A 27,544-nucleotide genomic window follows, 5' to 3' on the forward strand; every position below is an offset into this window, starting at 1 on the left:
CCCATGCTCTGCAACAAGAGAAGCCAACGCCACGAGAAGCCTGCACACCACAACGAAGAAAAGCCCCTGCTGGCTGAAACTAGAGAAAGCCAGCACACAGCAACATAGACCCAACGCAGCCAAAAATAAATAAATTAATTAATTAGTTAAAAAAACCAAAAAACACCAACTTTTGGTTTTGTTGATATGCTTCTAGTGTACATTTGTTTCAATTTAATTGAATTTTTGCTCTTCATTATTTCTTTCCTTCTACTTTGGGTTTATTACTTTTTTTTAAGCTGCTTGAGATGAAAGCTTGATCACTGACTTTTCAGCCCTTCTTTAAAAAAAATACATAAAAGCCTATTTAAGCCTATCTATTCTCCTCTAAGCACAATTTTTTATATATTTTCATTATCATTACTTACCAAATATTTTTCAATTTCATGTGTAATTTCTTCTTTCATCCATGAGTTATTTAGAAATTCTTCTCAAATTCAACTTATATAAGCATTTTCTAGTTATCTTTTTATTATTGATTCTACTGTGGTTAGAGAACATACTTATATTTCAATCCTCTGAAATTCATTGAGGTGAATTACAACTTAGCAAACGACCGATCTTTGTACAAGTTCTATAAGAATGAATATCCTGTAGCTTCCTATTTTGATTTTCTTATATACTCCAGTTCTCTGGTATTCTTAATCTTTATATTTTCTTTATTTATATCATAATTACTTAAAAGTTCATTATCTGCATCTCCCATAGGTCTGTTTCAATTGTCTTTTTTATATTTCTTAGTTTTATTCATTTAATCTTGTTTCCTGATATACCTGGTGATTTCTGATTAAATAATGGACACTGTGGAGGAAAATTTGTAGCAACTCTAGTGCTACCTTTCTCTAGAGTAGATTTGCTTTTCTTCTGGTAGACAGACAGTGTACTTGAAAATCACCTTGTACCACTTAAGGACACCGCTTTTAGGTCTTTTGAAGGCTGGTCTTCATCTGAATTCCCCTTACTCCCAAGGTACAGCCTTTCTGGGGTCACAAATAAAAGCTTGGAGTGTTTACAGGGCCCCTCCAATTTGTATGACTTCCAGGTTTGGGGCCATCACACTAAAGAACTAGGGATAGGAAAAGTCGAGTGGTAGTTAAAAGAGGAGGCAGATTTGTGAATCAGTAATAGAAAATGAACATAAAAATGGCCTCTTTGCAATACTATATCTTATTGCAAAGTTCTAGTATTTGGTAATTCTGGTGTATCTGTGATTAACACCCTCTCTCTGCCTCTGCCTCTTTCAGTAGAAAATTTGGCTAACCAGCTTCTGGGACAAAGCACTGACAAGGCCAGCTTCTGAACAAGGAAAAAGTAAACAAGAAGATGAGACCAGGAATAACTAGGAAGGATTAGGGACATAAGTCATAAGAATGTATTAAAGACTACACTCACAATTCTGTTATGGTATAGGTGCTCAATAAAAATTTATCAGGTGGAAGGATGCATGGATGTATGAATGGTTGATGTGAGTAGTATATTCAGAAATTGGTCTAATATGTTAAATTTATATCATAGAAGGAACAAGGGATAAGGTTGCTTATCCTAACAAGGATGGGGGGGCAGTATAGGGGTAGGAGAGTGGAAGGTACAAACTACTGGGTGTAAGACAGGCTACAAGGATGCACTATACAGCATAGGGAATAAAGCCAATATTTTGTAATAACTGTAAATGGAAAGTAACCTTTAAAAATTATATTAAAAAAAGTAAAAATAAATTTTTTAAAATTTAGGTGCTTGGTCCATGTTTTACAAAATATTTAATTTCAATATATGTGTCAATTTTGCTAACCAAAAATTTTCCATAAGAAAAAAAATCTTTCTAAATAAAAATGGATACAGGAACAATAAACTTAGAAACTACACTGTTGAAAGATGATTGTTATACATTTGTGTAGTATACAGACATGTAATTTATTAGGTTATGATTGTCAAATAATGAATTGAATTAAATTATGTCGATCTTAAAACTATCTAATATTTCCAACCTTTATTTTCTACTTCATTTTTATTTCATTCTGTAACTCTTAAGTGTCAAAAATGGTAAGGAAAGTTATTATGACAAACCAATAAAAATAAACTACTATACTAAAGCTAATATACCTTATGTCACCAGCTCAGACCTTTACAATCTTAAAAATTTTGAGGACTCCAAAGGGTTTTTACATACGTTATATCTATCCATATTCACTGCACTACAAGTCAAAACTGGAAACTTTTAAAATATATAGTAATTAAAAAAATAATGAACTCATTATACATTAACGCTGAAAACCATATTTTTATGAAAAAATAACTATCTTTCCCTAAAAAAAATATTAGAGAGAAAAGACCTCTGTTTTACATTTTTACAAATCTCTTTAATGTATGGCTTAATAAAAGAGAACTAGATATCTGCTTCAGCATTCTATCTGTTGCAATGGGTCGTTCTGGTTGAAGCATGTAAAGAAAATCTACCCTCACACAGATATATAATTGGAAAAAGGAATCATTTAATAGCCTTTTCAGATAATTGTGGATGATATTCTCCTTTGGTTCTAATCAAAACTCACTAAGTGATAATTTCTTAAAGGTTAATTGCAACATGGACTCTATAACCATATCAATGAATGTTGCATACTGTATTACATTCTTACACTTTGAATGGAGCTTTTACCCATGCATGATTTTATTATTCCACACATCAGACGCAAGAGGGAAGAGATATGGGAACATATGTATATGTATAACTGATTCACTTTGTTATAAAGCAGAAACTAACACAACATTGTGAAGCAGTTATACTCCAATAAAGATGTTAAAAAATAAAAATAAAAAATATAAGTTATGCAGGTCTACAAAATATTGACACATTCCATTAAATAATATATATTTTTGTTAATATCAACATCAGTGTTATTAGAAAAGCATTTAAGTACTAGGAAGTTATCAAGTTAAGATGGTGAATACACTACAAGTTTTCCAAAATTCTAATTTTTACTGGAAAGCTTTAATTTTACCATTGGCAACAAATACTGTCAAGCCGTTTTTCTTGAAGGAACAGGTTTACTTCATTCATCTTTATTTATGAAATGTCTACAAAATGCCTACGTCTAAAAAGGCTATAGTTTGAATGTTTTTCTTTCAAGTAAAAATAGTATTACATGACAAAAGTGTCTAGTTCAGTTAACAATTCAAACTACTGCATGAGTACGTTTCCTTGAGACAACCGTCACATGTCAATATGCTGTATACACACTTCCCATTTTGTCACTCAAGATATTAAAAAGACAGCTTCTCAAAGCCTTGATATTTAATTAAATTAATAATGTTTACTTCACCATCATGGACATTAAGTGAAACTGGTTTTTGTTTTTGTCTTTAAGACTGAATGTATGGTGAGGAAGAACTCAATGACTACTAGTATAGTTTGATGCTACTGCTTTAATTTATGCTAAGGCACCAGTTAATTTTACCCACCATTGCTTCTGCATAAGCAGTGCAAGTATCGACCCGGTGCAAAAGGCAAGTAACATTTTGGTACTATGTGAAAATAGTTTTGACATTATGGACTGCCAGCGCAGGACACTAAGAGGCACTGATTTAGGTAATTCAAGAAATGTAGAAACTTCATGGACTAGGAAATATTTTACTGTGCTTCTCAAAAAAGAAATTCATAGTTACTAGCTTCATACCTTCCTGCTATTTATAAGGCAACAGTGAAGATTCAAGAGCATTCTAAAATAATTACATGCTACTAAAAATAAAAAATGAAACGAGCCTCTGAAAGATGTTAAATTTGGTCAAGTGCTTAATTCCAACAAAGAAAAGAAAGATTTTATATAGCAAAGAGCTCAAAATTTTCTATTTGGGTCAAAATTGTTTAGGATTAGATTACACGTACTGCACATTATTATTTATGCCTTACCTTAGCTCTAGAGGAACTGACATTTTCCATATTTTCAATGCTGCAGATACAGTTCTGTGAAACTTTCCGGCAAGCCACTCTGATATAGTCCCAGAAGCTACGAGGACTTTCATAACCAAACCAGGTTACTTGACCTTCAGGAGACAAATTGTAATACAAAATAAAACTAGACTAGAAATTCAAAACTCAAGAATAAAACTCTGAGAAATAAATGTCAGTAGAGTGTGCGATTGTGGAAAGGGCACCTGGGGTCAAAAAGCCTTAAGTCTGGTCCCGTTCTACCTCTACCTAGTTGTGTTACTTTGGGCAATTTATTTAATGTATCTGGATCATAGTTTTCTCAACAATAAAATTAAATTAAATGAAGTAAAAAGGGTCTAGACACTAAAAAATCTCTTATAGGTTAATATCCTGTTATTCTAACACAGTCTTTCAGAGAGCACACAGGTATGCCTCTTTGTGGTTCTAATTAAGCGTTAATTTAAACTTCACCAGTTGCATCCTGAAGCTTCCTCTTCTTGGAAAAACAGAAAAAACTTAAAAGGCAACACTTTTTCTCCTCTTCAGAGGGATACTTCAAAGAAATGAAACAACGTGTGGTCTGTAAGTACCTATAATCAGTGAGACTCCTACATTCACTAATCATTCCCACCCATTCACTACCATTCTACCAAACCTTCATCTAACTGTCATTCTTTTGCTCTCTTCTAGTCACCAACCTGTGACAAGTCCTTCAGGCATTTACTACTCTAATCTTCCAGATTTGGGTAATTATGTATTGTTCAAGAACAAATGTTCTTTTGTGTGTATCTTATATTATTAATATTTCTATGCAGGACTTTGAGCAGTAGGTCCAGGGGAACAATTTTTTACTCTAAATATTTTTAAATGGGACATGAGAGACATCTTAATATTTCTTCAGGTGTCTGGAATAATTATTCTTACCTAGGGAAGTTGTTCAATCTTAATGAAGAAAGATTAGCTTTTATATTTTAAAATCTCTGCTTCTTTGTTTTCAGTTAATATTTATCTCAATCTTCTTTTCCCCAGTAACACGTTCTCTCTAAGCAACATCAAAAAGAGTTAAAGTGTTCTTGTCCACAAGCAGCATTTTAGGAACAACGTCTGAAATATGTGAGTGGTGTCCAACCAGGGCAGCCCATAAGAATGACTGGGCTTCTTTTAAAAAGTTCTCATGTCTGGGCTCCACCCAAACTAAATAATCAGAGTCTTTGGGGGTGGGCCTACACACTGGTATTTTTTAAAAGATCCCCCTGGTATTTCTAATAGTATGGTTACTCAACCAACAGAAAGCTCACATATCATGATAGGTAACCCCTATTCATCATGGAGGACATTTCCAAGGGCTCCTCTTCTGGTAAGCCACGTGTGATCTCTGCAGTAAGTTACTCCTCCCTACGTGCTGGCGTATCACCCTGAGCTTACTTACCCTTATAATTATCTGCTTACTTGATTGTCTCACATATTAGGTGGTAAGATCACTAAGGCAAGGACTGTATCTTATTTGTCCTCAATTCTATCTCCAGCACTTAACACAGTGCTTGGCTCATAGCGGGCATTTAATAAATATTTACTAAACAAATCGACTGGTTAATCAGCACAAAACAAGATCTTAATTGCAATGCACATAGAAATTTGAATTTAAAAAATCTAATTAGTATCTTTTTACAGAAACAGCTCAGTGACAACCTGGTATCAAGATGTCTGCATGCTAGATTACAGATATCAAATATTCTGGACAAATACATTTAGCTTTGTCTACAAATAACTAAAAATACAAAAGCATCTAGAAAGCTTTATTCAAACATCTATATAACTCAAATGTCTCCTTAAAAATTAAATCTTACTACCAAAAAATACAAATCTATAGGAATGTTTATAATCTTCCTTCTTTTTCTCAATCTCTCCCCAACACTTTTCTTTGCCTCCTCTCTTCTTTAGTTAAAAAAAGTTCCTAGAACAGGATCTCAGTATAGTCTGTCTTTGGGGCAATTTTCATGTTATCAATTTGTTAGCCATTTGGAGAGGAAACAGGATGCCTAATGGTAAGAATATGAGCTTTTGAGCCTGGTGGGCCAGAATTATATCACTTTCTAGACATGCAATCTTAAGCAAATGACTTAACTTCACTCTACCAATCTGAGTTTCTTCTATAAATTGACAATAATGGTGGTATCTACATGATAACACTGCTGTGAGGATTAAATAATGTATGTGCAGCAATTAGTATACAGCCTAATACAAATATTAACAATGATTACTACTGTTATTACTATTATCATACAAATAGTCAAGAGACCCAAGGTCCCCTTGCATTGCAAAGTGGGAATGAGATGCACAGTGAAGTTTTTCCCATTACTTGCTTAGAATCTAGAAAAATCTTTAAAATTTACTCCCTAATCCAACCTTTTACCATATCAACCATTCTAAATTTACCTCCCTAAAATCTAGTCTTGACTAATTTTCCTTGGCTTCTATTAATTGGGATTGTCCCGCAATTTAAAAATGAGGAATAGCTACCACACTTCCCTCAAGAAATGGAGTACCATACACTGCCAGGGACCTCAAAAGGAGAATCACAAGATTTCTCTGGTGACTTTATTTTAAATCTTCTCATGAGTTTGGCATGACTGAGGAAATTAATTTATGAGAAGTTTCAAAGTAGAGCTGTTGAAAACCAAAAGAATATAACAAAGCCCCCTTTTGGAGGAGAGGAAACAAAGATATAGAGAAACTAAAAGTCTAGGCTTAGGTTAAACAGAAAAGGAATGGGCGCTAAATCCTTAGGATTCCTGCTATGTGTAGGATATGCTGTCTACAAGACCTTCACCCAAGAGAAAATGACAAGATTTCCTAGCTAACGAACTGAGAAACTAAACAATTAACAAAATGACATGTTGCCATGACTTGCAGGGCCTTAAGTATACCAGTAGTATCTTCCCAACACTGCTACCTACTCAACAAACTAAATGAGAGGATGACTTGGCTTGATTCTGCCTTCCTTTCTCTTTCATGTGCATCATTTCCAAAATGGAAGTTTTTAAATCAAGACCCTGAATTTTTCACATTCAGAAGGATGTGGGTTGAATCCCTTGTTAGAACCTCCAAATGAACTCTCATGTAAATTGTCCATGTATCCTAGGGTTTTATTTAAATAATTAAATAATTTCTGCAACTATGAAAAAGGTTGAAGTTAATTAAAAATAGTGGAAGTGTTCAATTGGTTATTTGAGATATTATTACTTGAACATCACTTTTACTTAAACACAGATTAACTGCTAGCAAAAGATGTACTTGGGCTCTTAGTCTGTAACCAGTATTCAACAGGAAAATTAAAAAACAAAGCGACAGGGTGATCATGCCTTTAAAAATAATTATTGAGGTAATAAATAATCACTCCAAAGATATTCTCATTTCCTTTAAAAAGAACCAGAAAAGCAAATCACATGGCAAGAAACTGACTAGCCTACATTTTGAAGAAATTTTATTCAGGAGAAGAATTATGCTGTCACTAACAATTCTCTTTTTAACGTTGCTGACAAGTGTAAGTGTATAAAGTGCTTTCAATTTTATATGTTTTTAGTAGTTGACTTTTTACCAAAGACAAAGTTAAACAAGCTTTTCAAAACTTATTCCCAACCCATCAATCCAACTCTAATTCATTTTAGGCACAGAAATGAATGATGAAAGTTTGCTAGACTAAAAGATCTGCTACTAACCAGCTACGTGATGTCTTTCCCACTAAACTGCCTCATTTTCAGCAACTTAAAATGGCCTGTGATCTCTAAGATCCAATGTTATTCTAAAATTACTCTTCTATATTATTTAACTTAGACACCTAACTTAATATTACTTTAGATACCTACCTTAATATTTTTGAAGGTATCTAACTTAAATAATATAGTCACATCATGCAATATACTCGTGTTTTGCTTTTATCTTATTTTATGGCAAGATGAGACCTTCTAAAAACAAGAACTAAACTTTCCAAAGTGGTTCTCTAGTAGTGGCTAATGACACATCATCTTTTGATAATATAAAATATAAATGAATCTGTTAAGTGACTTCCTTTCTCCACCCTTTGTATTAGTACTTCGCTATGTAAAGAGCCAATGTAAGACTGGTCTCACAAGCTGAAGTTTTGTTAGTGCTACGATATATCACCTAGATGATAACAACAAAGACTATTACCTTGGAGCTGCTATTCATCTAGACAAGCAATAAAATACAGTCCCATTTTAATTTTAATAAGCTACTCTGATATTGCAAAAGTTTCAGATACTTAAAGGAAACTGGTTACTTATGGATTTATTGTTGCAAATATATTAATATTTCAGTATTTAACTTTTCACTGTAAATTTTATAGCAGCAATCCTAAATTTCTTACTGCTAACTTATGAAAATTAGTTTAATATTTTCTACTATCTTTTTACTGAATAGAGAAAATTCCCATTTCAACAAAAGGTCAGAATCTTTTCCTTTTAAAAAGTACTACTATTAGTTGAAGCTTATATTTATTAGACAAGCCAGGTTTGAAAGTAAAATTACGACCTTGATTAATTTTCTAGATAAAGTCTCATGTTAATGTTTTTTTAAAAAGAACAAATTTAAACACTTAAAAAAAAACCTTTAATTACACTTTCAGCTGATCTGAAGAAATCTGAGTCTAGATACTCAACTGTACTTATACTGCTAGCTCACTATGTTACTTACAAGATGCCTCAAGTAAATCATTTAGCAACTATGAATCACAGTCACTAATCTATAAAATGTAATTACTACCCTTTGGTACTGACAATTAATGTCTTGTTCACTGGTAAGGAATTTATCACAAACAAACATCTAAAGTATGCATCTACACTATAAAAATTAGTCAATTCTTAATCTTCCAAAACAAAAAAATATTAAGATAGCCAGGTTCACCAAAAATCTGAATTTTACTTAATAGGCTTTTTTATCCAGGTAATTTTACCATCTTTCCAAGCAGAGTTCAAAGGTTTTGTTTTTTTCTTCCACCAGCATTTTTTAACATAAAGCTTAGAATACCAGTAGACTGAATTAGAGTACCGAGGGCTGACGTCCACACAGAGAGCCACGCATAAATGTGTAGCCCTGAAGAAATCAAGCATAATGTCAGTAGTGATTAAGGTTATACATAGGGGACATTAAATTGTTTAAAGTGATTGTGGGGATCAGGATTGAGGAAATGAGAAGACATTTGTTTTCTACTTTCTACCTTTCTTATTATAAGTAATCTTTAAAAATAATAACTATGTATTTCTTTCCTAAGTGAAAAATATAATAAAAGGCTAGGTCATTAGCACAGAGGCTTAGCAGTGCTTTGCATACAATAGGAACTCAATAAAAAAGTTTTGAGTAAGTGAATAAAGGCATATATTCTACCTGGAAGAAAGGAAACTAAGGAATATATTTCCACTAGTGGTTCAAGAACAGTGAAACAGTTACTGTTGACAGCACCCATGTATGTTTTACTGAGTAACTCTGGAAATTCACACAGCTTCCCTGAGACCCAGTTTGCATGTAATACAAATATTACTACACAGCACTTACAAAACTGAGAAAATAACCAATAAGTCTTATATTATAATAAAATATAAATAACACAGAGATGCATGATTAATAAAATTGTGCTTAAAACCATGAAACTTAATAGAAATATAGAGGGGTCATGTAGGAGAAGGAGAGCAAATGGATTATTATATTGTGTGGATTCACAAAAAGCTTTTCATTTAAAAATTAGCATAAAGCATAGTTCTGCCCTCTGGATTAACAAAAACAAAAATAGAAAGCTTTGCAAAACCCATGCAATGTACTAAGAAAGATCACTTAACTGATACAGCCCTCCCCAGTAAGTCAATTCCATGCTGCCGTGCAGCTCAGTGGCAGGAGGCATCACCAGCATAGAGTACCTTGAAGAGGTATTTGGAGATGAGCCAGCCATCGGCAACTTTGGGAAATCTCTTTAAAAAAAATAAACAACAACAACACACAGATATTTAAGAAACCTGTCATCAAGTTTACAATAGCAAACTGAACGGCCCCAATAAGATGGCTACACATAATCTTGATGCAGTAAACATCACTTTTACCTAATAAATAAAATGAACTCAATGAAGATGAATTGAGCTCATGCTCTACTCAGCACGGAAATCAAGCTGGTCCCTGTAGCCTATTCTGTTGGAGATGATAGGATGTCTTTAAGTCACAGAAATAAATGAGAAGCTATTTTTCCCTGTCTACTTTCACCTCCATTATTCTTAGCCAAACATAAAGAAGCCTGACTGAATTTGCTAGCTTTGCACCTCAAAATTTATACGATTGGTTAGAAAAATTACTCACTTATTGAACTATATGGCTTAGAAAGGTTTCAACTTTAAAAATAAATATGCTTTTTTTACTGTTAACTTTTCTAAAAGTTATAAAATTCATTTTGAAGAGCAGTTGTTTCTTTTTTTGGTCTAAGCAGAGTTAAAGTTTGTATGTCTTTTTTTTTCAGAATTATGAGAACAGCACTTAAATATCTAGTAAAATGTTCTTCAGTTTAACCAATGTTGACTAAATGCCTACTTCATTCAAAATACTGTTTTTCCTGCAGCTTCCAATTATTGTTTAACAATCACCATCTGGAAAAGTACTATAAATTCTTGCCTATGTTGTTTGGCAATTCCTATACAGGAAAACTCCAAAGCCAAATTTCTGAAGTCATATTCCCAACAGATGATATCTTTTTGTTTCATAAGCAAACACTGAAATCTCCCATAGGACATGGTTCCACACCTTTCCAAATACTTTATGAAACTAAACAAAAACCAACCAACCAAACACAGTCAGTAGTGTATAAAAAAATGAAAGGAAGGAGATATATATATAGCTGTGCTATTGGTCACTTCTATGTCTCTACTATTCACCTCTATCCTCCTATTTGTATCACTGTAAATGAATATTAAATTTGGAAACACATATCCAAAAGGATCTATAACCAAAAGGTACCCTAGTTAAGTCCATGTTAAAACATAATGCTCTTTCTATAACTACAACAAACAAAATGAAAATCTCTCCGCATTAAATGTAAATCAGAACAGAATGCTTTTCATTGAAAATATTAAGAATACCAATTCTTAATGTTTAAACCATATTTACTAGCTCTGCCTTGAAAGTTATGTATCTTACTTGTAGTCATTTACGTAATCAAAAGTTATCAAAGTAAAAACAATTTCTGGGAAAACCGTACTTAAAGTAATTTTACTTCAAAACATGTATCAAGTAAAATGTATCATGTCCAGATTTATGTCATGGCTTAATCAATCCTTGGTACAAAATGGGAAACAACTACTGAATCTATTATGAAGCTCAATTTATAGTTTAGGGGTTTTTTTTTAAGCTTTTAATATGTTAGCCTTTATGCCCTGGTTATGCATGTTATTTTGATCCTGGCTATGGAACACCATGTGAAAATTTTAACAATTAAAACATTTTCACTTATTTGTAGGCATTAATTGCTTTAATCATAATTTAATATCTCACTCTAGGTCAGTTATAAGCAACAAGAAGCATCCAGACCAAATGACAATCCACAAGATTCCAAATTATCTGTAGTCAAATTTCAACACCACTCTCATTTTGGAGATGGGAAAGGAGAGGCCCAGAGAGAGCCTGCCTAGACCCAGCACACCCCTGTTCCCTGTAGCCTCATACTGATCTACTCCTTTGGCTACAGACAAGATCTGACACATGGAGAGAATCAGTCAGCTGGCTTTTCTGGTTGGATATGAGTTCTCACTACAGCCTCAGAAATAGGAAAAATAATGGGGCAGTAAACATGCACTGAGAATGAGGTAAATATTTTTCATATAAAATTTAAAGTCTTAGCTTAGTTGCTCCCCAAAATATATATATAAATGAACGACAAAGCTTACATTATTTCAAAGTGGCTCAAGGAGTGCTTGTTAGAAAACGTTTTCATTTGCAGTTGAAATTAAAACTTTTGTTTTAAAGTATACAATATTAAATATTTATTTAAATATATTTATAACATAAAATACATATCACATATAAAATATAGGATATTAATATATAAAATACATAAAATTTCTTTACATATTTAAAATATATGATGTTAAGACAGTTGAGACAAGACCAAATAAACTGAAAATGTTTTGTTCAAGAACAAAATTCATTCAAATGTACCGTTATAATTATATAATATACTGTGATATTAAGTGTTAGTTTCTGAAATTTCAGCCAAAAGAAGAACCTACTCAGAAATAGATATGCGGGGACTTCCCTGGTGGTCCACTGGGTAAGACTCCACGCTCCTAATCCAAGGGGCCTGGGTTCAATCCCTGGTTGGGGAACTAGATCCCACATGCATGCCACAACTAAGAAGTCCGCAGGCCACAACTAAGAAGTCCACATGCCACAACTAAAGATCCTGCATGCAAAGATCCCACATACCGCAACTAAGACCCAGCACAGCCAAAATAAATAAATAAATAAATATTTTTTAAAAAAGAAATAGATATGCAATGAAAGAATGCTTAATCATACTGAAGATACCGTGTCTTCTGACTCAAAAAGTATATATTTTTCAAAAACAAATAAATGAAAGTAAATCAACTTTATAATCTTTATATTAAGGTGGAAAATGGCCATCATACAGAAAAGATTACTGACCATGGTTTTATTCTTTTTTTTGCGGTACACGGGCCTCTCACTGCTGTGTGGCCTCTCCCATTGCGGAGCACAGGCTCCGGACGCGCAGGCTCAGCGGCCATGGCTCATGGGCCCAGCCGCTCCGCGGCATGTGGGATCTTCCCAGACCGGGGCACAAACCCGCGTCCCCTGAATCGGCAGGCGGACTCTCAACCACTGCGCCACCAGGGAAGCCCCCTGACCATGGCTTTAAACACATGAATCAGCCTTGGTGATAAGACTGAATATAATTCTATTCCATAAATATGATATTTATTCCATTTTTTCATGTTAGCCCTTGTTATAACTTCAGCTTTCTAATTATTTTGATTTCTTTGACGACTGAGCTACATTATCATGATTGATAGAATTTGACAACTACGTAGAAGGTGAGCCTTTTGCCTTTGTTGTATTTAGTCTAATTTTCTTTCTCTCTGTGTATATACTCTGCTAATAAGGCTACAGGTAGATGACTTTATTTTTACGTGATCCAAGATGGATTCCTGAAAAGATCCCTAGATGGACTGATTTGTAAACTGACTGCTATTTATAAGGCAAATAACAAAACTGATTATAAATGATCAGATAGTAAGTCAGAATTTTCACAAGTTTTCTTTTTAAACTAGCAATACCAGATAGCATATACTCTCTTCTGTCATTGATAATAATAATGTGCAAGTTCTTATTGTTTGACATCTTGAATCTTCAACCATGTATTTATATGTAAGAGAAAAATCATTCAGTGAAGAAATATTTACAACTGCATTATGTACTGTAATTAAGCTAACAATGAAACAATATTATCTTCTTTTCTATGTAGCCATTTTCGATTTTTTAATAGCTTCTGAAATTAAAATTTAATATTATATATGACATCTTAAACTTTTTAAAAGTTTACTTTAAAATGCCATTTACAGGTAGATGCTAGGTACATTAGAAAAAGTATTTGGCTATTTGATTCAACAATTTTTAAAAACTGAGCACCAAAATCACGCAAATATTTTACGTTTGAAAAGTCATAGTGACTTGAAAGAAAAGGAACGTACGAAGAATAAAAATATTAGATTATATGCACCAACAACTCATTGAGATTAGAAAATTAGAAAGGTGTAGGAACTGAAATTATGATGCTTTCCAAAGATGAATTAAAGTCCATTAAATTGTGCAATCTTTTCCATGTTCTATAAAATGAGAAATATTTACTTCCTTTAAATGAGCAATATTTAAGCATTAAAAGTGATCAAAACTGTTGCTGAAATTATGTAACAAAAAATTTTCTCAAGAAAACAACTTTCCATTACTGAAAATAAACTATGATTTGATTATTACAAGTACTGTAAGTTGCTCTATGCTAATTTGCAAAAATCATAAGGTCAAACTGGAAATGTCCCATTATTCTTCTGGCAGAAACTCAAAGGGCTACAAACACAGATAAACAAACATGAACTACCATCAGAGACCATCAATTCCTGCTAAATCCAAGAATTCGGAATTACCTGGTAGAATCATAAATTTTTTTAACTCTCTCATATATTTAAAAAAAACACTAAAAATATCCTAGGCAATTTTATCAATAGTAGCTATTATTTAATTAATCTTTTCATAATACTTTCTATGTAGTACTCCCTCTCAGAAGCCAAATCTAAATTGGAATTCTTGAAGGGGTTTTTAAAGTGAAGTTCATGTAAAATAAACTTGAAAGATTCTCCAGGAATAACAAAGTTTAAAACTATTAATAAATCTCTCCTTCTATAAATAAGAAAAATATTTAAATTTGGAGGTTAAAATGACTCCTTGAAAATTACGGTTTGGTTACAAAATATAAAAACTGTTTAGTCTGTATCTCCTAAATAAGTACAAATATTTGAGATACTTATCTTGCTCTTCACCCCAAAATGCCTACAACAAATATAGTTATTAAGAGTACTATGACAATCACATAGCTCCAAAGAGAAGCAAATAACCAAGTATGTGGGAATAGTCTGTTTCAGAATTTTAGACATTCAAAACCATATAAAGTATTACAAAACTAAGATAAGAAAAATATTTCAGACGTTTCAAAACAGAAATAAACTCTCAAATGAAAAATAAGAGTAAAATAATAAACTACCAATATTAATCATGTAAGAAGACTAATATCAAGGGAGAAAAAGGTCACTGATCAAAATGGGTTATACAAAAACTAGTTCCACATGATGTAAATAATTAGTTCTTTTCTATTCCAGACTAATTAAAAAAACTCACTCCACAAAAGAAGCAGGCAGGGTTTCCCTGGTGGTGCAGTGGTTGAGGGTCCGCCTGACGATGCAGGGAACACGGGTTTTTTGCCCCGGTCCGGGAGGATCCCACGTGCCACGGAGCGGCTGGGCCCGTGAGCCACGGCCACTGAGGCTGTGCGTCCGGAGCCTGTGCTCCGCAACGGGAGAGGCCACAACAGTGAGAGGCCCGCATACCGCAAAAAAAAAAAGCAGGCAAAGGTCATAATAAAAATATTAGGAAAAAAGATGAAAAAAACATGAACTTACATTCAGTCTCATTTGTAAATAAAAACAAATTAAAATAACAAAATGTTTTATATATTTCATATTAATTGAAGACCAAAAACAGATATTTTCCCCTTACCAAATTAAAACTTAAAAATATTAATATAATAATATAATGAGGATATGAGAAAAATAACCACATATATTATTGTTGGTACAACCTTTCTGATAGACAATATAGCAACATATATTAAACATAACATAGCATATATATCATAATGTGCATACCCTTTAATTTCAGTAATTACAATTCTAAGAATTCATTAGCTATTATCATTAATATAAAATAATTTTAAAGAAATTTCTAATTTAAAGAAATTAGAAAACTATGTAAAAAATTTTTCAGTGATATATGACAGTATGTTTATGAAACGGAAATTTGGTAAAAAACTTTGGTAAGCAAAAAGGATATTAATTATGGTTCATTCATACAATGGAATATTATATATTCCAAATATTATATATTTGTTTAAAAATGAAATGGAAATATACACACAGAAATAGAAAACAGATGCTCAAAATCTTGTACATCAATGTTACAACAGTACTAGTTATAAGAGAAAAAATGGAAACAATCTAAATGTCCATTAAATGATTAATGGAGGGACATCCCTGGTGGCTCAGTGGTTAAGAATCCGCCTGCCAATGCAGGGGACACAGGTTTGATCCCTGGTCCGGGAAGATCCCACAAGCCGTGGAGCAACTAAGCCCACGCTCAGCCCGCGTGCCTTGAGCCCGTGCTCCACAACAAGAGAAGCCACTGCAATGAGAAGCCCGCGCACCGCAAGGAAGAATAGCCCCCGCTCGCCACAACTAGGGAAAGCCTGCGCGCAGCAACGAAGACCCAATGCAGCCAAAAATAAATAATTAAATAATATTAATAATAAATTAATTTAAATGATTAATGGTTACACAAAATGTGGTGTGTCTATATAATGAAATATTAGCCATAAAAAGGAATGCAGTACTGGTCCCTGTACAACCTTGAAAACATGCTAAATGAAAGAAGCCAAACATTAAAGCCACACATTTTATGATTTGATTTACATGAAATGTCTAGAAAAGTAAATCCATAAGGACCAAAAGTGTATTAGTGGTTTCCAGGAAATGGTGGGGAGGAGAGCAGAGGAAGTGAGTGCTTAGTGGGTATACATTTTTTTTTGTAAAGAAATTTAATTTTATTCTAACAATTTGAAATACAGGGATTTAATCAGAACTGGGCTTTATTTTCTTTTCTTTGTACTTTTTTTTTTTTTTTTACTTTGGCTGTGGTGGGTCTTCGTTGTGGTGCGCTGGGTCTACCTTGCAGCGTGCAGGTTCTTCATTGCTGTGTGGGGGCTTCTCTGGTTGCGGCGCACGGGCTCCAGAGCGCGAGGATTCAGGAGTTGCTGAGCGCAGGCTTAGTCGCCCAGCAGCATGTGAGATCTTAGTTCCCCGACTAGGGATCGAACCCACGTCCCCTGAATGGTAAGGCAGTTTCTTAACCTCTGGACCACCAGGGAAGTCCCTAGAGTTTCTTTTTTTTTTTTTTTTTTTTTTGTGGTACGCGTGCCTCTCACCGTTGTGGCCTCTCCCGTTGTGGAGCACAGGCTCCGGACGCGCAGGCTCAGCAGCTATGGCTCACGGGCCCAGCTGCTCCACGGCATGTGGGACCGGGGCATGAACCCGTGTGCCCTGCATCGGCAGGCGGACTCTCAACCACTGCGCCACCAGGGGAGCCCCCTAGAGTTCCTTTTTAATGTAATGAAAATGATCTGGAACTGACAGTAGTGATAGCTTCACAACACTGTGAATACTAAAATCCAAGGAATTGTACACTTTAAAATGGTGAACTTTATGTTATTTGAATTTAATTTCAAGTCTTAAAATACTAATAAAACAAAATGAAATGGAAAAATATAATATGGCCAATACTAAGGGCAAAATACAGGTCATAAAGAAGAAAATACACATATTGTCTATGTATATACATTCATATGTATATACACAGATAATTTACATGACAGATATACAAAAAGTTGCCAGCTGCAATTATATCTGGTATTTCTGGAAGTTTTTATTAATACTTCCTATGGCTTTATATTTGAACCTCTTGTTATTTTTACATGGAGTAGGGTAAGAGGGAAGGCCAAAAAAGACTGGCAGTCCAAGAACACAAAAAGTATATATATACAGAAAGGGGTTAAATTAAGGAATCGTGCTAGAGGTTTATAATTTTCTTTCTATCTTTCCTTTTTTTAAAACATAGTAGAACATTAACAAGAATACAAACAAAGTTAAGTAGTCTACATGGCCAGTATGGGCTAAAATCTTAAAATGAAGAAAGAGGTTTTTCAAAAGGCATCAGAAAAACAAGAAATGATAAAGGCTATAAGCTTAGAAGTAAATAAAAGTTTAGGAATATGATTTTAATCAAAAAAGCTACATGAGGAATATGGAAATCTGAGTGACGCTTAAATTTTTCCAGTTACCTTTTTTGTTTTAACCACACTTGCTTTAGAGACTAAAGCTCTCTGTTTTTAGAATCTACATAGTTGTTTAGTTACTACCAAACCTTAAATTTACTATATTATATATAGGTTAATTTTATTTCCTATACAATTTAAGACACTGAACCAAATTTACCATGCTACATATAACCCTGGATGTTTCAAGAATTTTTTGAATATTATGATTTCCTGAGATACAAAATCTGCTGAAGGTTTCCTACATGTCCAAGTATATAATGGAAGTACATTCCAAGTTCAAAGTGGCCTTGTCCACTGTCTAAAAGCCAAACTTTGGTAACCGTCAGAGCCACTTTCTTATCTATTGTATCATATTTTTTTGGCCGGAGTAGGCGGGTTTTATTGGGTGAGTTGTGTTCTTATGTTACAACAGAAACAATTCAAGTCTCATTTTGTGTGCAAACCAAGAATCAAAAGTTGGAAAACCTTCAAAAATGAACAAAGAAAATTCAAAAGCCAAATGGATAGGTTTATCTTTACCCATTGTTTCTAAAAGTGTTATTACTACACTTCAAAAGGTGGCCTCATGGGGCGGTAACTGTTTATCATTTCAGTCAGGAAGAGCTTTGAGGTTCAAGCCAGTGTTCCTGAACAATGCTTAGGTATCATAACAGTTCAACTGGATTGGAGAAATTCTAAAATGTCAAGTCACAGGCGTTCTACCTTATTTTAAGAGTCTGAATCCAGATACTATCAGAGAAAAAAAACAAAAACAAAAAAGCCCAAAAAAACCAACCCAGAGTTTAGTACTCTGGGGCTCAAGAAGTAGGAATTTCTCAGAGTTCTGTTTTCCAGCAAATATTCACTATGTGCCTACCATATCCCAGGCACTGTTATAGAAATGTGGGATACATCAATGAACAAAACAGACAAAGATCTTTACCCTAACGAAGCTTACATTTTAGCAGAGGTAAAGGAATATAATAAACAATAATCATAATGAGTAAATCTCGCAATATGTTAGAAGCTAAGACTTAAAAAAAAAAGTAGGACAGGGGCTTCCCTGGTGACGTAGCGGTTAAGAATCTGCCTGCCAATGCAGGGGACATGAGTTCTAGCCCTGGCCTGGGAGGATCCCACATGCTGCAGAGCAGCTGGGCCCGTGCACCACAGCTGCTGAGCCTGCGCTCCAGAGCCCGTGCTCTGCCACTAGAGAAACCACGACAAAGAGAAGCCCGCAGACCGCAATGAAGAGTAGCCCCTGCTCACCGCAACTAGAGAAAGCCCACACGCAGCAGCAAAGACCCAACACAGCCAAAAATAAAAACAAATAAATTAATTAATTAAAAAAAAAAAAGTAGGACAGGGAAAAGAGGTCAGAAGTGCTTGGGGTGAAAGGAGCAAAGGTGAGTTATAATTTAAAATATACTGCTAAAGCAATTATACTCCAGTAAAGATATTAAAAAAATAAAATAAAATAAAATATACTGGAAGGGTTTAGGCTTCAATGAGCAGTTTTGAAACAGATGTGGAGTTAACCATTTGGATTATCTAGGAGAAGTGCAATGGTGCTCTATGACAGCAATTTGTCTGGTATAGTCAAGAAAAAGGAAAAGACCCATGAGGCTAGAGCACACCAATTTAAAAACAAAAAAAGGATTCTCTGTACATAAGTATAATGGGGAAACAATGTTTGGAATCAAGACGAAAATCTAAACTGAATGTGAGTCAGCAAGCCCAATGTTAGTAAGTATAATTAGCAGATTAATTCATAGGAAATTTGATATATTCAATAGTATGTCATTATATTTGGTCATTTTTTCTTCAATTAGTAGTGTATTGCTAATTGATAGGCTTTAGTCCTCTACGATACTCAGAAGATTTTTCATTTTAATCAGTTATTTTCCATGTAACCTTTACAAAATTCGCTACTGTATCCCATCCCCATACCACCTAGCTGAAGTTTACAAGATTGTTTCCTTTTTTCTTCAAGATTGTTTCTGATCACTTTACTGCTAAATTTCATATTTTTCTTAAACTGTCTGGTCTACAATACACTACTATAATCAAAGTCACAGATGACATTTTAAAAAATGAAATTTTATTTTAGACATTTGCTGTATTTTATAAGCATTTTAATGACTGTTAACTCTATGTGTAAATGATTGTTGAGATATTTTATACCACTATCTTGATTAGTTTTTTGGTGGACTGGAATATTTCAAATGTTCTTTCTTCCAGAAAAGTGATATCCTTCTTGATATTTACATATATCTTATGCTTAACATTTTTAAGGGAGATTAGAGTAATTTAATCAACAAAGAATTCAGTATGTGTGGGCAAGATTTTTTTTTTTTTTACAGGAAGCAGACTTTATTTCACAGCATTTACCAAAGTAGCATCCAGAGATGGTGAATAGACATAACATTTTCCTAGTGTCCAGAGATGGTGAATAGACATAAATATAACATTTTCCTTGAAAATAAGTTTAACAAATTTTTTAAAAGAATGATTAACGAGCTTCTTTTTTTAAATTGAAATATAGTTGATTTACAATATTGTGTTAATTTCTGCTGTACAGCAAAGTGATTCAGTTATACATACATACATTCTTTTTTTAATATTCTTTTCTATTATGGTTTATCATAGGATATTGAATACAGTTCCCTGTGCTGTACAGCAGGACCTTGTTGTTTATCCATTCTCTATATAATAGCTTACATCTGCTAACCCCAAACTCCCACTCCATCCCCTCCCCAATGCTCTCCCCCTTGGCAACCACAAGACTGTCCTCTATGTCTGTGAGTCTGTTTCTGATTCATAGATAAGTTCATTTGTATCATATTTTAAATTCCACACATAAGTGATATCATATGGTATTTGTCTTTCTCTTTCTGACTTAATTTAGTATGATAATTTCTTGCTGCATCCATGTTGCTGCAAATGCCATTATGTCGTTCTTTTTTTACAATTTATTTTTATTTTTTTCAATCTCCCATAAAAAATGAAATTTTAATTTTTATTTGAGGTACTTTTATACCCCTTTCTTGTGTGGAGCCTTCCCTGACCCATCCAAGCAGAAAGGATTATTCATCCTTTTGCACTACATCACCCTCATTAATAGTTCTACTATGACTCAACGACACTATTATACATCCTTATTTCTTAATGTATCCTCCCTTTGCCCTCCAAAACTGAGTTTCATGTGAAAGCATGCCTGATTAATCTTCGTATCCCATCCCCTAGCACAGGGCCTACATGGACTGCTAAATAAGAGAATGAATGGGATAAAGAGAATAGGGTGTGTATGTGTGGAAAAGATTAGGGGAAAACGGAAAGAAGAGGAGGGCATTCGTACAATGTCAAATTTAAAGCATCTGCTCCAGAAAAAGTATAGGGAACTCACACTATGACTCATTTCCAAAGCAGAGGAAAAGTGAGTTACATTTAGCCAAGAAACATGTGAAGGGCTGATAGTAAAGGAATTTTCCTTGGGGTTTCCTTCTACTGTGCTTTATGAAAAACTACTCAACTTCCTAAAGTAAGTCGGGATCAATAAGGGGTAATTTTAAGTATTACAATGAAAGAGCGGGATCCTCGCCATTTTAATATGTTTTAATGGAAAGTGATAAAATTTGAGGGAGTTATAAATATATATTTTAACCTACAGTAAATTTACCGTTGGTATACAGTTCTATGATTTTTTTTAAATGCAAGCAGTCATGTGACCATGTCCATAAGACACATAACAGTTCCAACCATCCAAAAAACCTCCTTCATGCTGACACTATATAATCAACACCCCCAAACTCTAACCCCTGATAACCAGAGAAGTCTGATACAATAGTTCAGCTTTCTCTAGAATGTCATATAAATGGAAGCATACAGTATCTAACCTTAAGAGTTTCACTTCTCTCACTTAGCATAATACATTTAAGATTCACGCAGGTTGTTGTGTGTAGAAAGAAGTTTTTCCTTTTATTGCTCACTTTGTCCATTGTATGGATATATAACAGTTGGTTTATCTAGTCATCACATAAAGGACATTTGGGCTGTTTCCAGTTTTTAGTGATTATGAATAAGGCTGCTATGAACAGGTCTTTGTGTAAAGATAAGTTTCCATTTCTCTTGAGTAAAGGAGTGAGATTTCTGGGAAACTATTCTGCATTCCCACCAGTAACACATGAGAGTTCCAATTTCTCCACATCCCCACTAGAACTTGGTATAGGTATGCAGTAGGGCCTGATTGTGGTTTTAATTGCACTTCCCAAGTACCTAATGATATTGAGCACATTTTCATGTGTTTCCTTGCCGTTTGTGTATTTTCACTGGTGAAGTATCTGTTCGAACCTTTTGCCCATTTTTAAATTGGGTTAGTTCTTTTCATAATATTACATGTTTATAGTTCTTGAGATATCCTGGACACAAGCCCTTTGTCAAATATGTGATTTGCAACTATTTTCTCCCAGCCTATGGCTTGTCTTACTCTCTTAACAATGTCTTCTGGAAGACAAAAGTTATTAATTTTGATGAGGTCAACACTTCATTATTTTTTGCTTTTATGGATTATGCTTCTATTGTTTTATCTAAAATCTGTTTGCCTAATTGAATGTAACAAAGATGTTTTATATTCTTAAGGTTTTTATACTTTTACATTTAGTCTATGATCCATTTTGAATTAATTCTTGTATGTGGTGTGAGGTAAGACTCATAGTTCATTTTTTGCATACAGTAATCCCATTGTTCCAGCACCATTTGCTGAAAAAGATTATCAATTCACCAGTGAATTGCCTTTTCATCTTAGCCAAAACCAATCAAGCATATTTGTGTGCCTCTATTTCTGGACTCTGTTCCATTCCACTGATCTATATGTAAAAGCTTTCACCAATAACACACTCTTTTAATCATTGTATCCTGACCATCTTGAAATCAGAGAGCTTGAGTGTCCAACTTTGTTCTTCCCTTGTGAAATTGTTTTGCCTTTTCTACTTACTTTGTTTAGCCATTTATAGAATCTGCTTGATATCTACAAAAAAACCTGCTAAGATCATGAAAGTGCATTGAATCTATCGATCAATACAGACATCTTAACAATGTTGAGTTTTAGAGGAATTATCTCGTCTAAAATGTCAATAGTACTAAGGTTGAGAAACCCTGCTGTAGACATCTGTAGATGCCTGCTACTGAATGTTTGTGTCTCCCCAGTATTGAAACCTAATCCCCAAGATGATGGTATTTGGAAGTGGGGCGCTGAGGAGGTTATCACATCATAAGCCCTCATGAATGGGATTAGGGCCTTATAAAAGAGACCGAGAAAGAGCCCTCACTCCTTCCACCATGTGAAGACACAGCAAATTTCTGTTGTTTATAAGCCATCCAGTCTATGGTATTCTGTTAAAGTAATCCAAATGCACTAAGACCATTTAAGGAAGTTCTCTTCTCATACCTAGTTTACGGAGTAGTTTTATCATGAATTAATGCTTTTAGTCTGTTAATAAAATGAAATACATGAACTGATTTTCAAATACTGAAATGTCCTTGCATTCCAGGGCTTGATTTGTTAATATTTAATTGAGGATTCCAGTATCTATTTCCATGAGGGGTAGTGGTATACAGTTTCCTTTCCTTGTAATATTTTGTCTAGTTTTGCATCAGGCTAATGCTGACCTCATAAGATGAAGTGGGAAATATTCTCTTCCCTCCTATTTTCTGGTAAAGATTGAGTGGGATTATTATTATTTCTTTCTTAAGTCATTGGTCACAATCAACAGTAAAACCATGAAGGCCTGGAGTTTCATTTGTTGGAAGGTTTTCAACTACCTGTTCAATCTCTTTAATAGATATAGGCCTAGTCAACTTATCTATTTCTTTGTAACTCTTGTTAGGATTTGTCTTTGAAGAAATTGGTCCATTTCATCCAAGTCAAATTTATGTTAAGAGCTGTTCATAGAATTTACTTATCCTTTGAATATAGGGTCTATAATGATATGTCTACTTTCATTCCTGATACTGGTAACTTGCGTCTTCTCTTTTTCTTGGTCACTCTAACTAGAGGTTTATGAATTTTATTGATGTTTAAAAAAAAACAGCCTTTCACACGATTGGTTTTATCTACTGTTTTTAATTTTACCAATTTCTGCTTTTATCTTTATTGTTTTGTTCTTTCCACTTGCTTTGGGTTTAGTTTTCTCATTTTTCTAGTTTCTTAAGGTGGAATCTTAGCTTATTAACTTTAAACCTTTCTTCTTTTCTAACATAAGCTTTTAATGACTTAAATATGCCTCTAAGCACTGCTTTAACTGCATCCCATAAACTTGGATATGATGCATTTCATTTTTCATTTAGTTCAAAATACTTGCTAATTTTCCTTGAGACTTCCTCTTTGACCCATGAGTTACTTACAATTTTTCTTTAATTCCCAAATATTTGGTGATTTTTCAGATCTTTCTGTTCTCAATTTCTAGTTTAGGTCTGTTACAGTCAGAGAACATATTTTGAATTCTTTCAAATGTGTTAAGGTTGGTGTTATGGCTCAGAATAAGGTATTTTTCAATGTCCCATTTGCCCTTGAAAAGAACATACAACCTGCTGTTACTGGGTGGAGTGTTTTATTAATGTCAATTAAGTCAGTTGGTTAACAATGCTGTTCAGATCTCTTGTATTATTGATATTCTGTCTACTTGACCTACTGATTATCATGAGAAGAGTGCTGTAGTTGATAAGTACAACTGTGGATTTTTCTGTCTTTAATCTCCAGTCAGTTCTACCAGCTTTTGCTTTTTGAAACTCTGGGGGTTTTTTTTGTTTTTTTGTGGTACGTGGGCCTCTCACTGTTGTGGCCTGCTCCCACTGCAGAGCACAGGCTCCGGACGCGCAGGCTCAGTGGCCATGGCTCACGGGCCCAGCCGCTCCGCGGCATGTGGGATCTTCCTGGACCGGGGCACGTACCGTGTCCCCTGCATCGGCAGGTGGACTCTCAACCACTGCGCTACCAGGGAAGCCCTAAAGCTCTGTTTTATAAAAATATCTTTTTATATCTTTTACTTTTAAACTATCTGTATCACTATATTAAACGTTTTTTTTTAAAATTAACATTTTTTAATCCAAACAATCTCTTTTAATTGGTGTGTCTAGATGATTTATATTCAATGTAATTAATAATACAATTGGATTTAGGTCTACCATTTCATTGTTTTCCATTTATCCTTTATTCCCCCTGCCTTCTTTGGGTAATTTTAATATTTTCTGCATTCCATTTTAATTTATCTATTGGATTTTTACTGGATCTCTTAGCTGTTCTACAGTCATTGCTTTAGGGATTACAATGTAAAACCTAACCTTTGAGACTTTTGGGACAACATTAAAAGCACCAACATTTGCATTACAGGGGTCCCAAAAGGAGAAGAGAAAGAGAGTGGGCCTGAGAAAATATTTGAAGAGATTATAGCCAAAAACTTGCCTAAAGTGAGAAAGGAAACACTCAGGTCCAGGAAGTGCAGAGAGTCCCATACAGGATAAACCCAAGGAGGAACACACCAGGACACATGTTAATTAAAGTGACAAAAATTAAACACAAAGAAAAATATTAAAAGCAACATGAGAAAAGCAACAAATAACATACAAGGGAATCCCTATAAAGTTAACAGCTTATTTTTCAGCAGGAACTCTCCAGGCCAGAAGGGAGTGGCATGATATATTTAAAGTGCTAAAAGGGAAAAACCGACAACCAAGAAAACTCTACCCAGCAAGGCTCTCATTCAGATTCGATAGAGAAATCAAAAGCTTTATAGACAAGCAAAAGCTAAGAGAATTCAGCACTATCAAACCAGCTTTAGAACAAATGCTAAAGGAACTTCTGTAGGCAGGAAAAAAAAAAAAAGAGGCCATAACTAGAAACAAGAAAATCACAAATGTGAAAGCTCACCAGTAGAGGCAGCCATACAGTAAAAGTAGGAAATCATCCACACACAAATATGATATCAAAACCAACAGCCATGATAAGAGGAGAGTACAAATGCAGGAAATGGGACATGCCTTTGAAATTAAGAGACCAGCAACTTAAAACAACCTTGTATATATATAGACCGCTATATCAAAACCTCACGGGAACTGCAAACCAAAAAACTACAATAGATACATACACACAAAAAAAACCCACCCAAACACAACACTAAAGACCATCATCAGATCACAAGAGAACAAAAAGAGGAACAGAAGAAAAAAGACCTACAGAAACAAATCCAAAACAATTAAGAAAATGGCAATAGCAACATACCTATCAATAATTACCTTAAATGTAAATGGATTAAATGCTTCAACCAAAATACACAGACTAGCTGAATGGATACAAAAACAAGACCCGTATATATGCTCTCAAGCCACCCACTTCACATCTAGAGACACACAGAGACTGAAAGTGAGGGGATGGAAAAAGGTATTCCATGTTAATGGAAATCACAAGAAAGAGTAGCAATACTTGTATCAGACAAAAGAGACTTTAAAATATTAAAATAAAGGTGTTACAGAGACAAGGAAGGACACTATATAATGGTTACAGGATCAGTCCAAGAAGAAGTTATAACAATTGTAAATATATATGCAACCAATATAGGAGCACCTCAATATATAAGGCAAATGCTAACGCCATAAAAGGGGAAATCAACAGTAACACAACAATAGTGGGGGATTTTACCAGCTAACAGCCATAAAAGGGGAAATCAACAGTAACACAGCAATAGTGGGGGATTTTAACAACCCATTTACACCAATGGACAGATCATCCATACAGAAAATCAATACGGAAACATAGGCCTTAAATGACACATTACATCAATGGACTTAACTGATATTTATAGAACATTCCATCCAAAAGCAGAATACACTTTCTTCTCAGATGCACATGGAACATTCTCCAGGATAGATCACATCTTGGGTCACAAATCAAGGCTTGGTAAATTTAAGAAAGTTGAAATCATACCAAGCATCTTTTCTGACCACAATGCTGTGAAATTAGAAATCAATTACAAGAAAAAAACTGTAAAAAGCACAAACACATGGAGGCTAAACAGTATGTTACTAAACAACCAATGGATCACTGAAGAAATCAAAGAGGATATTAAGAAATACCTAGAGAGGGCTCCTCTGGTGGCATAGTGGTTAAGAATCCACCTACCAATGAAGAGGACACGGGTTTGAGCCCTGGTCCAGCAAGATACCACATGCTGCAGAGCAACTAAGCCTATGCGCCACAACTACTGAGCCTGCGCTCTAGAGCCCGCAAGCCACAATTACTGAGCTCACATGCCACAACTACTGAAGCCCATGTGCCTACAGCCCATGCTCCGCAACAAGAGAAGCCACCGCAATGAGAAGCCCGTGCACCGCAACAGAGAGCAGCCCCCACTTGCCACAACTAGAGAAAGCCCGCATACAACAACAAAGACCTAACATAGACAAAAATAAAATAAATACAATAAATAAAATTTTTAAAATACCTACAGACAAATGACAATGAACACACGATGATCCAAAACTTATGGCTCCTGGCAAAAGCAGTTCTAAGAGGGAAGTTTATAGCAATAAAGTCTTACCTCAGGAAACAGGAAAAATCTCAAATAAACAACCTAAACTCACACCTAAAACAACTAGAGAAGTAAGAACAAACAAAACCCAAAGTTAGTAAAAGAAATAAAATAGAACAGAGCAGAAATAAATGAAATAGAGACACAGAAAACAATAGAAAAGATCAATGAAACTAAAAGCTCATTCTTTGAAAAGATAAACAAAATTGATAAACCTTTAGCCAGACTCATCAAGGAAAACAAAGGAGGGGGCTCAAATCAACAAAATTAGAAACGAAAAAGGAGAAGTTACCAATG

The 27,544-nt window shown here is 34.3% G+C and overlaps 1 protein-coding gene across 3 annotated transcripts in view; it reads right to left on the reverse strand.

Annotated features, from left to right (window-relative positions):
• The window catches only part of RUNDC3B (RUN domain containing 3B), a 155,615-nt gene that overhangs the window by 86,011 nt on the left and 42,060 nt on the right, over positions 1–27,544 (reverse strand). For 2 of the 3 annotated variants that reach the window (XM_032642152.1, XM_032642151.1), the window contains exon 3: positions 3,944–4,077. In XM_032642152.1, the coding sequence (XP_032498043.1) occupies positions 3,944–4,077 (134 nt within the window). Of the gene's footprint in view, positions 1–3,943; positions 4,078–9,894; positions 9,946–27,544 lie in introns of all 3 variants that reach the window. The other variant, XM_032642150.1, reaches the window with a different exon arrangement.

Source organism: Phocoena sinus, chromosome 9, assembly GCF_008692025.1.
Source record: "Phocoena sinus isolate mPhoSin1 chromosome 9, mPhoSin1.pri, whole genome shotgun sequence".
In the NCBI taxonomy this organism is placed as follows: domain Eukaryota; kingdom Metazoa; phylum Chordata; class Mammalia; order Artiodactyla; family Phocoenidae; genus Phocoena; species Phocoena sinus.